Raw genomic sequence first — 12,403 nt, 5'->3', positions numbered from 1 at the left:
CTCAGGTAGACTGTGGCGTCAAATAGTCCTTTCTACTTGTCTCGACTCAATGCGGCTTTACTCAACTCTGTTTCGGTCATAGAACCTAATGTGTGTGGATTTGTTGTAGCACATGGCGGAAAGTCCTGTGATATCATCTGTATGCTGTAGTGCTGGGCGATATGGAAAAAATATTTATCACGATATGAATTCTTTTATATCACGATAACGATATATATCACGATATACCACCTGACCTGTGGTCATCTGGAAAGTATGCAGTCTGTAAACAGCGAGTGGAGAGGGTGCAGTCTTTCTTTTGAGTTACCGTAAAGCATGTCGCAAATCCGGGTGCACGTAAAGCAGCACCATGTCGCAAAACCACAAGACAGAGTTTCTTTGCGAAAAATATCATTTTTTTATACTTTATTTTCTCTAGCATAAAGTTCAGAGTATGTATAGTGAGAAGACAACACTAATATATTTGCCACAGGCTATTTAACCCTTTAAGACCTACCATAGAACCAAGTCCGCCAGAGCTTATGTTTACATTTTACATGCTGTAGTGCCATTTGTGGGAGCATTTCAAGTTGCTATACATCAATACAACCGTTATAGCCCAAATTTTAATATTATGTATGCATTGAGTCCGTAGAAACTACATAAATTGCAAAAAAAAAGTGCAATAAACTACAAAAAAATTGAAAATCGTTTTTGTTTTGTTTTTTAGATATATTTCTAGTTAGAGAAATTTAAGAGGCTTATCCCTCAAAACTGTAAATACAAAAAAGTTGCACAAAATAGTTTCCAACCACAAGAAATTTATTTTGAGTGTCTTCATAGTTTTATGTTTGAGATACACTAATTTTAATATACTACAGGAAAAATGAAAATAAATATTATAATGCAAATTTGCAAAAAAAACAGCATGTGCATCAAAATAAATTATTTCCAACAGTGTAATTTGACTTCTAAGCATCCCACAAAGGATACAGAAAAGCATAAAGTCAAACATGACTTTTAAAAACACCAAAATAGGCTTTGAAGCTAAAAAACTAAATTTTCCGCGAAAATGACGTCACTTCCGGTTTCGGCCAGGTAATGGCGGACATGCGATAGTTCACGCTGACTTATATTCCAATGTAGGAAGTGTTATGAACAGCTGATCGGATCGGCAAAGCGTGTTTCTGGAATATTATGTTTTTGTTGCTGCAAGTCTGGAATATTATGTTTTTGTTGCTGGAAGCGCTTTTTATGCAATTTTTGCAAAGCTATATGTGGAAGGAAACCGTGACCTAGGGCAAGCTAATAGAATAAGATGTAAGTACAACTCGGTTTCATATGCAAAAACAATTATTGCGCTACCTTACGTGGTTCCAGTTCTACAGGGATTTAAAAATAGTTAGGCAAAACGGAGTGTGCCTGCTCCGACCGGTTGTACAGGGTTAATGATATATTTTATGTAATAATTTATTAAATTAGGGTTAGAAACGATAGAAACGATAGAAGACAAATGGCACGATAGAAACTTTTCTATCGTCCACACGATATATATCGTCATATCGCCCAGCACTAGTATGCTGCATGAATGCCACAATAATGGAGGACGTCAAGGCGATGGCATACCTGGTGCCCGTTGAATGGCGTTTTGTCAGACTCGGGGACTGCCGTGTTTGTTTGTGGTTTTTTTTTTAACATTTTTTTAGAGTAGCCATTTCTCTCAATGCCAGGTTTAAAACATGGTGGATTTGATTCTCATGACTCTTTGAGTTACGCCACTGACTAGCCAATTGGTGGCATGTACTCTCTTGAAATCACATTTTTGAATCGTCTCACATCACTTGGAACCCTGGCCAGGTACTACCACCCCTAAAAACTGAGTCGAACTGTTCCGAGCTGATCCAACTAGGTACGAATGGAAAAGGGCTATTAAGCAATGCCCAAAGTGTGCCAAAAATCCTCCACACCATTACACCACCATCTGAACCATTGATACAAGGCAAGCTGGATCCCTGTTTTCATGTTGTTTTGAGAGTCACCAGACTCTGTTTTTCTGTTGTCAAATTTAGGTGATTCTTTGTGAATTTCATCCTCAGTTTCCTGTTCTTAGCTGATAGGAGTGGCACATAATGTGGTCTTCTGCTGCTAAAGCCGATCTTCTTTGAGGTTTGACATGTTGTGCATTAAGAGATGCTCTTTTGCATACCTTCGTTGCAAAAGACATATCTGAATGGCAGTTATTTGAGTTGTTTCTGTTGCCTTTCTAATAGCCTATAAGCAGTGTGGTGATCCGCCTCTGACCACTATCATCAACAATACATTTTCACCAAGACAACTGCTGCTCAATGGATAGTTTGTTTCTGAGATTATTCTTGACAAACCCTAGAGATGGTTGTTTGGGAATACCCCAGTAGATTTCAGTAGGTTTCTGAAAGATTTGAACTGAGCAACCATGCCACATTCAGCATTGCTTAAACACCTTTCTTCCCCATTCTAATACTCAGTTTGAACTTCAGTGGCATGTCTAGATGCAGTCCATGTGACTGGCTGATTAGTTATTCACATTAACAATCATTGAAACAGGTGTACCTAATGAAGTGATCACTGTGTTCTACTTCTTTCCTGTATCAGCTGCAGTCTTTAGCTGAGCTCGTATCTGTGTTAATGAGGAAGTTGTTTGAAACACTGGAGATTTGGCTAAACTTTAACTACAGCGTAGCCGCACAGTATTTAATGAACACCCTCAGCTCCGGTCCAGTCACACGTGACTCAGTTAGTCACTCGCTGGCATCAAAACGCCGCTTGGATCATCTACAGTCACGGTGTTGGAATTGTAGTGCGTGTGTGTGTTCATATACTGTTGAACCTTTGATGTTATCAGGGTTTTAGGAGGAAGTGGAGCTGCCATGCTGGTCCTGGAGGAGAGATCAGACTTGAGGAGTGCTGTTTCCAGTCTTTTTCTCCTCACCCTCCTCTCACTGGTAATGATTAACACCAGCAGGATGGAGGAAGAGGGTGAGAAAATAGAGAGCGGAAGGGAAGGAGAAGAAGGCATCAGACTGTCTCTTGACGTCAGCATATTATTGCTTTATTCATTCTTGATGTGTGGTTTTGCAGACAGTTTAATACCTGCTGTGCGGAAGCTGTGCGCTGACGAATCATTTCAGATCCTCCTGTTAATGTCTTTCACCAGCTTATTGGTATTAATTATGTTTGTTCCCTTTTGAGGACTGAACCTGCATTGACCCCACACACCTCAGTCTGTCCTTGAACTTGTGTAGTAGCTGCCTTTAAAAGACTGGGGATTTTATAATTGTGATAAAAAGCTTTCAAGTTGATGAAAATCTGGAACCAGCTGGGATGAAGGCTGTAAAGGGAGTAAGAGGTCTTTGTCCTCTTACTGGAGGTGGGGAGTGCATTTACACATCACTACCTTTTTCCTTGTTTTTGCCCATTCCCTCTTCTCTCTTATTCCTGCTCCTGCTCCAGTAGCCGCCTGAGATCAGATCTCGTCGCCTGCAGACCTGTAAAAGCTTGTGTTTCACATCTCTACCCCCATCTTATTGTGTAGTAAACACCTTGAAAACTGACAAGAGCACAGGGAGCAGGTAACGTCAATCCTGGTGCTAACATGAAATTATGAGTGGAGTGCTGACTGCTTCCATGGGGATAACTGCTCAGCAGTTCTTATCCAATTTTTTAATTTAACAGGTACAACACCATGCAGTATTAAAGAGAAATATCCTACATTTTAGCCAAATTGTTCATTTAAGCAGGTAGAAAAATCTATACAACCATCCAACACCTACATCCCTTTAATGACAAATTTTCCAAATGTGATGTGCCTGAATGGGACCACACAGTCCCCTCTAGTGGTGACACTTGTGCAAATAACACGACAGTCTTTTGTCTAACAAATTCATTTAAAGGAAGTGGGACAAGGCTGTCCTATACCATGTGTATGTGCTTTGCCCCTGAGTCGTTTCCTCTCTCTCCTCTCTTACATTGTGACTAATCCTGTAAGGACATTTTCCAGTTTACTTTTTTGTGCTAGTTGGTTTGTTTTTAATTTGTCACCCATTTAAAAAAAAACAACTTAGCTTTGCATCTATCTGTTTCTGCCTACTTTTTAGGGTAACTCCCCCTTTACCCCTAAAGAGCCGGGGGTCATAAAATTACAAAAAAACAAAAACAAAGCTGGTGTTCAGCAATGGCAAAATATTTTTGCTTTTCAGGGATTTTCAGAGTTGCAATGATGAACAACAGATGATGAACCTGTGTGCCGGGGCAGCTATGGGGTGGCAGTCATACCGAGTGATCTAGATGGATGTTTTAAGACTCCTTGAGATGTCTGGAGATGTGTTTGAGCTTTAAGGGAGGGGTGGAAACTCATCTATGTATATGAAAGAGGGTGCAAGAAAAACAAGAGCTTTGTAGCCAAAAATGCAAAAGAATAATTGTTTTATGCCATTTATATTGTTTTCATAATCATTAGAAGCCCAAATCGTCTGTCCATCCTTCCAGGGTTACAGGAGAGCTGGAAGCAAGAAGCAGGGTTACTCTCTGGACAGGTTCCCAGTATATTAAAGGCCAAATTAGCATCATACATGAGATGAAGGTTTGATCAACGAGGTCTAGCATTGTCAGAAGTTATATTTGTTCTTGACTGAGCCTCCCTGCTTTTCCATAAAGGGACTGCAGTGGTGGACAGTGAGCCCTAAACCACAGCGGTCACGGTCCAAGAACAGCCACTATCAGCTGTGCCATTTTGTTTGAGTGTGCGGCTGTCTCGCTCACTCCATGGCAGGCTTTCTCGCTCTTGTTTTTGCTCTTTCTCACACCCACAGTCATGCTGTACAGATGAATGCACACACAAATGTGACAGACTGCGAGACTGTGACTCACATACAGCAGTGTTTTTTTTAAAAAAAGAAAAAAGTGCTCTCTCACCTCTTTTCTCCCCATCATAAGTCTGACATTCTCCAGAGTTTTTGTTTGACGACATCAGCGAGAGCGGGGGACAGATTGGAGGAGGAGGAGAGTGTTTAACAAATCTTTATGAGTAATGACTAGTGCTGATACAATCATTTATCATTTGATTAGCCAGTTATCAAATAAAAATGTCAAACTTTTCTCCTTTCACACTCTCAAATCTTTCAGGTTTTCTTACATTTCAATGGAGTATTACTGTATTTTAGATTACTGGCCAGACAAAACGTCATCTTGAACCTTGGGGAGTTTATGATAGAGATTTTTTGTTCTGCTTTATGATATTTAAAGGACTGAAAAGTTTGTACAAACAGTAATCAGCAGATTATGTAATAATGACAATACATTTTCTTCTACAGCTTTAGTAACAATATTTGATGTCTGTGAAGTGGATCATAATATTGTATCCATGTTGCAGAGAATGGATCTATGCATGTACTGATATTCAGATTTGAAACACTAGTCATTCATTTGTTGACTAAGGAGGCCATTTGTATGTTTGTGGAAATTAATAAGAGGTATATAATGACATATAATAAGCAATAAATAGTGTCTACACTCGGTTTGCACCAACAACTTTTTTTCCTCTGTGCTTATGAAACTTGTTTCTTAAACAATACAGAACAGTGCAGAACAGTGTACTGTGCTGGTTATGGATGGATATAGATAAGATTACATTGCATGTTTTCAGCATCACTGTCTGTACAAAGTAGCAACGTAATGATTCTCTACATCAGATCATACATTGTTTTCCAGATATATTTAGTATCCAGATGGATGAGTTATAGTTTTATGAAGGGGGCAGATGTCGTGTAGGCTGTAGACATGCTTTTTAATACTGTAAGTTTAGGCATTTTAACATGTGAGTCTATGGTGATTGGCTCACTTTTGGAATCACCCTCATATGGCCTTTAGAAGTACTACAACTTTTGGCTTATCATTATTAGTTTTTAACTCGGCTCGGCTGTATAAAATATGGGCCTAACTTCTGGGTCTGAAATTTGAAGGCATCTGAGAAGTACCTTATACCTGCATTCTTTTTGATGACCACCAGGGGGCGATAGCTATAATTGCAAAAAGAACTTGCAAGCTTCACTTCTCTAAATATGTTCCTGATAATTTATGGTGTAAATTTTTATTCTAAGCATCAGAGATGATTATCCAGAACATACTCATTGGCTATCAAAGACATTAACCACTGAGAGTGCAGTACAGTCAGTTCCGCCCTTTGTTGGTCGCAGCCACTTTCAAAAGATGAGGATAGTAGATATGGAGATGCCAGTCTTGGGTTTTCAGTCTAGGACTTCAGAAACCAATGTATGATGGTCACATCACACCCCTAAAAGTGATATGTTGTAGCTGTATTTGTTTTTATTTATTTGGCCTTGGTCTAAATAGTTAATACTGAAATTAATCTAGTGGAATGACTTTTATTGGCTGTGAATGCGTCTAATAGAAAATGTTAGAGTGGCAGGAAAGTCAAATATTGACTCTGTGTTGGTATTGATCCAGTATGTCTGATTGTTTCAAGTTAAATAATATACTTGGTTTTTCTTTCCTGCAGGGACATCATGATCACACATTTTGAACCGTCCATCTCGTACGAGGGCTTGTATGGGGAGGTGAAGGACATGTGCTCCATGGACAACGACCAGCTCTTCACCATGAAGTGGATTGATGAGGAAGGTACGTTTCTAATCAGACTGCTGCCTCCACCTTAAGGTGAACAGCCATCAATGCTGGGGCTTTTTCACAAATTAACTTATGGAAAAACAACCATTATAGAAATATGATTTAGGAGCCACGGGTTGAATTTGGCAGCATATGATGAGCGCAGGCTCACATCAGCACATATGTCATTACCACTGCATTCCATTACCATTGCATACGTCTTGTCAGTCCAGATGTATGCAGGCTGATTCAGTCCTTTGTCAGCGAGTTATTCGGCAGAAGTCATTGTGCTATAAGAAAGATGGAGATGGAACCATCAGATCATTCCACTCAGGAGAAGGTCGGCCTGCTCAAACTCATTAGACTCAGATCAGCTCCCACTGATAGCCACCCACCTAAAGTCGCTGGAGTCATTAGTCTGTGTGAGGAAGAAAAGCTGCTTGATGTTGTTACTACGTACTCTGTGCTTGCAGTCTCTCCTCCTGCCCCCAAAGTGCAGACCGTGAACTCAGGTCATCGTCGCTATAATTACAGAATAGACCTGGAGTTTGTCTGTATGTCTGCCTGCTGCTGATGTGTGTTTTTAAAAATACTCAACTTCGGACACTCAGTTTTCCTATAAACAAAATATAGTACTGAGTTAGTTTAAGTCTTTAATCCATAAAAACGACATCTAACAACCTTCCCTTGTACCCTTAATTTCAAAACTCAGTGAATTACTTTCAGACAGTTTAATATGGCCATGGCACTTTATACTCAATGGTTATGATAGTCTTTTTCACCATTGTACGTGAAAAACTCGCGATACATCATGTATATTGGATATATCACCCAGACCTACCTGAAATATGATAAAAACTGCTCAGTTCAGAAAAGAACGCCAAGGGTTACTCCTAGTGGGCTTCAGAAGTTAAGGTGTATTCTGTATGTAGGTGGCTTTTCTTGTAAACACAAAAATGGCTTCTTAACAATTACACTTAAACCAGGTAGGCTGATCTTGAGATAAAGAGTTGCGAGCCAGCAACCTGAATAAATCATTTTGGGCTTTGGGAAATTGTGTTTAGAACAAATGACTCATTTGTGAATCCAGTGAAGCAGTAATGAAAATATTTTAATTGCAGCCATAAATATCAAGGGCGCTCCTTACATACACTGTACAAGACATGCTTGAATAAGCTTAAACAATTAAATCTTTCAATATCACAAAGCATTTTAATACGTCACCTTTTTGTCCATGAACTTGAAAAGCAGAAAATTCTTCACTATGTTTTAAAGCCCAGATTAGTTAAAATTAATGAGTATGTTTTCAGGAAACATGATAAACCTGATGAACCCATTTAAAAAAACAAAACAAAAAACAACCCATAATAAACCTGATAAACAAAGCGTCACTTCTGTCCTCTTCCTGAAACCAAAACTTTGTCTGTACTGATTAAGCCAGACTGTCACGTTTACCTTTGACACAATAGTTGCTGCAGTCCACCCACTAATTCAACATCCACCTCCAGCAGTTTGTATCATTTTAAATTCGCACAATGTGTCATAGTTTCCATTCCTGTGCTATTTATACTATCAGCATTTTTTTATTTTTTTTTTATGGTGATCGGTCGGGTCGAGCGGTAAGAGCAGAATTGAGCGTCGCCTTGCCCAGCCTCCTCACGAGTGACCCTGGACTTTTCCTGTAAATGATGAGGAAGCAATTAGATCTGTGTTTGAGTGGCATTTTAATTATTGATCACTGCACAAATAGGCATGTACAATTAAAAATAAAAATGTTCGAAATGGCATCATCGACGTCTGCTCACACCCACACACTTTCAGTGTTTACTTAAAAGTTCATGTGTTGCGTTTTGTATCACACCTACGATTAGACTGAATTTTTTTTGTATTTTAAATGTCAAACTGCCCCGCTGTTTTGTTCACCTTTAACTCTTACAGCCTTTTGCACCGTTTACTGGAAATACAGTTTACCTACCTCTTAATTGTCCTTTGCAGCTGCTTTCCTTGTTGTTCTGTGTAGAAATTAGCATCCACTTTGTGGATTTTCCTACGACCACATCTTAAATGCCGTGATTTCCTTTTTATATTTCTAAGCAGGCCTTTAATATTTGCATCTGGAAACTGAAATGCTGATATTTTTGAAAGAACAATGGAGAGGGGGCTTTCAGACCCACCTATTAACTAATTAAATTCCAGTAACAATTTTGGCTTCCACTAATTATTAAAACAAGATCATTGTGGTGAGACAATAAATGTGCTAATTTTTGCCCCTTCATAAAAGTTTTTCTCTTAATAAAACACCAGATTTACTCCCTCCCAGACTGTAGCAGGGTTATTTTGTAAAATTAGAAAAAGAAATCCACTTAAATGTGCAAAATCTACAAAAACCTTTTTGATGGCTCGGGAGATTGAGATTGGCTTTATGTGTCTCTGTGTTTCTAATCTCTATTGCTAGTATCTATTCTAGAAACATAAGAAAAAAGGTGTACATTATGTACTCTACACTGTAATTTTAATCTTTCTTTCTTTCTAAAGAAGAAGCTCATTGAAACTCAATAAATGTTGTTTTTCTTTCTGCAAGTAGTTTTACTGCAAAGGAAGTAAAAATATTCTGTTTTCCTCCCACGTGTGATTACTCCCAGTAACTTTGGTTTCTTGTGTTCATGTAAATGTGGTGAATGACATCTGGTCTCTCCTCCGCTGCTAGGTGACCCCTGCACTGTATCGTCGCAACTGGAACTGGAGGAAGCTCTGCGTCTCTATGAACTCAACAAAGACTCGGAGCTCATTATCCATGGTGAGCCTTTCTGCTTTTCACACAAGTCCTTTTTTTCTCTTTTTTTTCGGTTACATCTATACTTTCAGTGTGTGTTCCTGTATGCTGCTGTTAGAAATGTGTTAATTCAGACCGGTTCTGTAATAACTCTAAGAAAAGCCTGTTATTGTTGACTCTTTGCTTTCCCAGTGGTCCACTCACCTCCCTGTTGGGCTTTTTTATAACAAGCCAAACTGGCAGCATTACTGTTTGTTCCATTTCTGGTCATTAAGCTACAGTAGAACAGCCCTCAGGCCTCGATCGTGGCTGACAGCCAGTACCAACACAGACTGCCACAATTTGACTTTTTATTAGTAGTTAATGTCCTCCTTCATAATCGGGCTCTCCTGCTTTTACAGAGTGAAAAGCGTCAGTCCTTAATGTTGTTTTTAGTTTATAACTACAAGCACCTTAGGCACAAGACAACAGAATTAGAACAGAATTACCTTTTCTTATTGTGAGCCTGTGTTCACTGCAATAATAGATCCTAATATATTTAGATTTTTTTCTTGTCAGAATGAAAAACATTTCCTTGCTTTACTCATTTATCTGCAAGCAATATCATTTTTTTTTTTGTTTTTAGCATTTCAGAGTTTTTAATGATTTAGATATAAAAACATCAAAATAGACCATGGGACTTGAAAGACACTGACAAAGTGATTTTGCACAATAAGTTACTGTGTAATATTCGTTTGCCAAAGATCTAGTACACACTATCCGGTCCATATCAAGTTATGTTGTCTTTGGATATGAATTCACAGAAACCTCCCACGTTTTTACAAAAAGGCCTTGCAAACATCTTCTGACAAGCAGCAGTGTTCATTAATTTTCAGTGTTGGAGTTTGAGAGTCTTTCCTAAACTCGAGCTGGGTGAGGTGATCTTCGAAGAGCCACCCACCCACCACATCGACCGATGTGATCTATTTGCTGATAGATTGGCATTTGTAACAACCAGTAAAAGGAAAATTAAAGTAAAAAGTAAAAATGAGCCAGGAGAAACGCCCGTCAACCATGTTATGAGTATTGATGTTGTGTAGTTTGCGATCTCCACCTTCCCTGTTGGAAACAACCAGCATGCAAGCAGAGTCGGGTGGAATGTAAATGAGTAATCGATGACTTGTTGTGATAATAAAATAACATTAATTTTAAAGTGTTTGATCCTATTGTCTATTTTAAGGACTTATAAATAACGAAACGTAACAAATGTTAGAAAAATCTGTTTGGTGCATCTCTGAGGAAAAATCTGAGAATATTTGCTCATATTATATCTGTGTCTGCAATAATAATCCCATATCAGACAGGCTGTAGTCATGGCTACAACATATTTCTGTGAGAAATTTTATTTTTTGCAGCACATAATAAAGTCATTTCAATTTTAGGTAGTAAAGGTAATTTAAGGTCATTTAAAAACATGTTTCATCATATAGTTTGTCCAGCAGAGCATACCTGACTACAGACAGTAATTGACAAAAAGTGATAACGTCAATTAAATTTACTAGTGCAACTGCAATGCTTAAAACCAACATAACAAACAGCAGTTCCTGTTTATGCTGTGACAAACGTAGCCTACTCAGAGTCTGCAACTGTTTGTCTGAGACTACGTTTAAATGGATTTCTTCGTCAATCTCAACATCTGTCCGGTGGCTTGTAGTTTTCTTTCTTTCTTTTCTATTTGCTTTTTATGCATCAGTAATCATGTACATTTCTGCTTATGTCTGATCACAGATGGCTAGATAATGCATACAACAAAAAGGCATCCAAACATATGTTTAATGTGCCGCTGAACTGTGAAACAGCATTACTTCTGCTGCTGACGACTGTTTATGGGCCCCGCAGCTAGTTCACCGTCTAAGCTTAATCTGTTTGACATAGACACAACCTCATGAGTCCAGGCTGAGGGGCGATGGCTGTATTTGTGGGTAGATTTGATTGGCAGGCTGTGTGTGTTTGAGTATAAAACCCGGGGCTGTGGATAATGTAAAGATTTAAACTAATCAGAGGTGGCGGGTCAAGAGTGCAGCAGATTCAAGTGTGATGACTGAAAGAGGATGAGTGAGACATGGAGGGGGGTGTTGAGGAGAGGAAGTGAGGGCTCCGTGAGGGGCCACCAGGTCTGCTTGTTAACGAGCTCTTTGGCTGTAGCCCACGCCTCGTCTCTGACTCGCGCTGCCCCCAGTCTAACTCGAGCTGTCTCTCTGCTGTCGACTTTGATAAAAATTGTTTTTTCCCAGTTTGTGTAGTATCATACACAAATACACATCATACACACCTGAAAAGAAGTTTTCCTTTTGCTACAGGTTCACCGTGACGATGATAGAAATGTCTGACTTTAACACTGTTTAAAGTTAGTCATCCTTTTTCTTTCCAGTGTTCCCCTGTGTACCAGAGAAACCTGGCATGCCTTGTCCGGGAGAAGACAGTGAGTTGAACCTTTTCTTTCTTTATTTTTACCTCATTTTTAGCAGCTGAACAATCCTGCATTTAACTTTTATTTCAAATCTAGCACACACCAAGGAAACCTTAAAACGGCACAGTGGTGTAATGGAGACTGTTCAATGTCTGGGTCCAAATAAGAGCCGCTTAACGAGTCTATGCAGAGAAACTGAAGTTTGTAAAAGCATAGAAACGAAGTACTGTTGCAGAAAATAAATTATCATTTGAATATGATGTGTGCACAAATTATTGTCTCCTGAGGACAGGAAGTCACGTTTGAGTAACCTCGGTGTACAGTGAAAGGGCTGTAGGTTTATCCAAGTGAAAATACAGCACAACAGTTACATAACTGAAAATTAAAAGCAATACATGCGTGCAGGAGATGGGATGTCCTTACTGTATAAAGATACTTTCAGCCAAAGCAGAATGATCCCTGTGGTGATTTGATTTAGATTTTATACCGGATGCCGTAACCCTCCGATATATACAAGCTTGGGCTCAGGACTAGGAGTAAGC

General features: G+C 39.1%; 1 protein-coding gene across 1 annotated transcript in view; it reads left to right on the top strand.

Moving 5' to 3' along the window:
• prkci (protein kinase C, iota) overlaps nt 1-12,403 on the top strand; it is a 43,923-nt gene that overhangs the window by 9,572 nt on the left and 21,948 nt on the right. The window contains exons 2-4 of the mRNA XM_063462072.1: nt 6,533-6,654; nt 9,347-9,436; nt 11,823-11,873. Coding sequence (XP_063318142.1) covers nt 6,533-6,654; nt 9,347-9,436; nt 11,823-11,873 — 263 coding nt within the window. The remainder of the gene's footprint in view (nt 1-6,532; nt 6,655-9,346; nt 9,437-11,822; nt 11,874-12,403) is intronic.

This window comes from Pelmatolapia mariae, linkage group LG18, assembly GCF_036321145.2.
Source record: "Pelmatolapia mariae isolate MD_Pm_ZW linkage group LG18, Pm_UMD_F_2, whole genome shotgun sequence".
Taxonomy (NCBI): Eukaryota; Metazoa; Chordata; class Actinopteri; order Cichliformes; family Cichlidae; genus Pelmatolapia; species Pelmatolapia mariae.
This window is presented reverse-complemented; position numbering and strand designations above follow the sequence as displayed.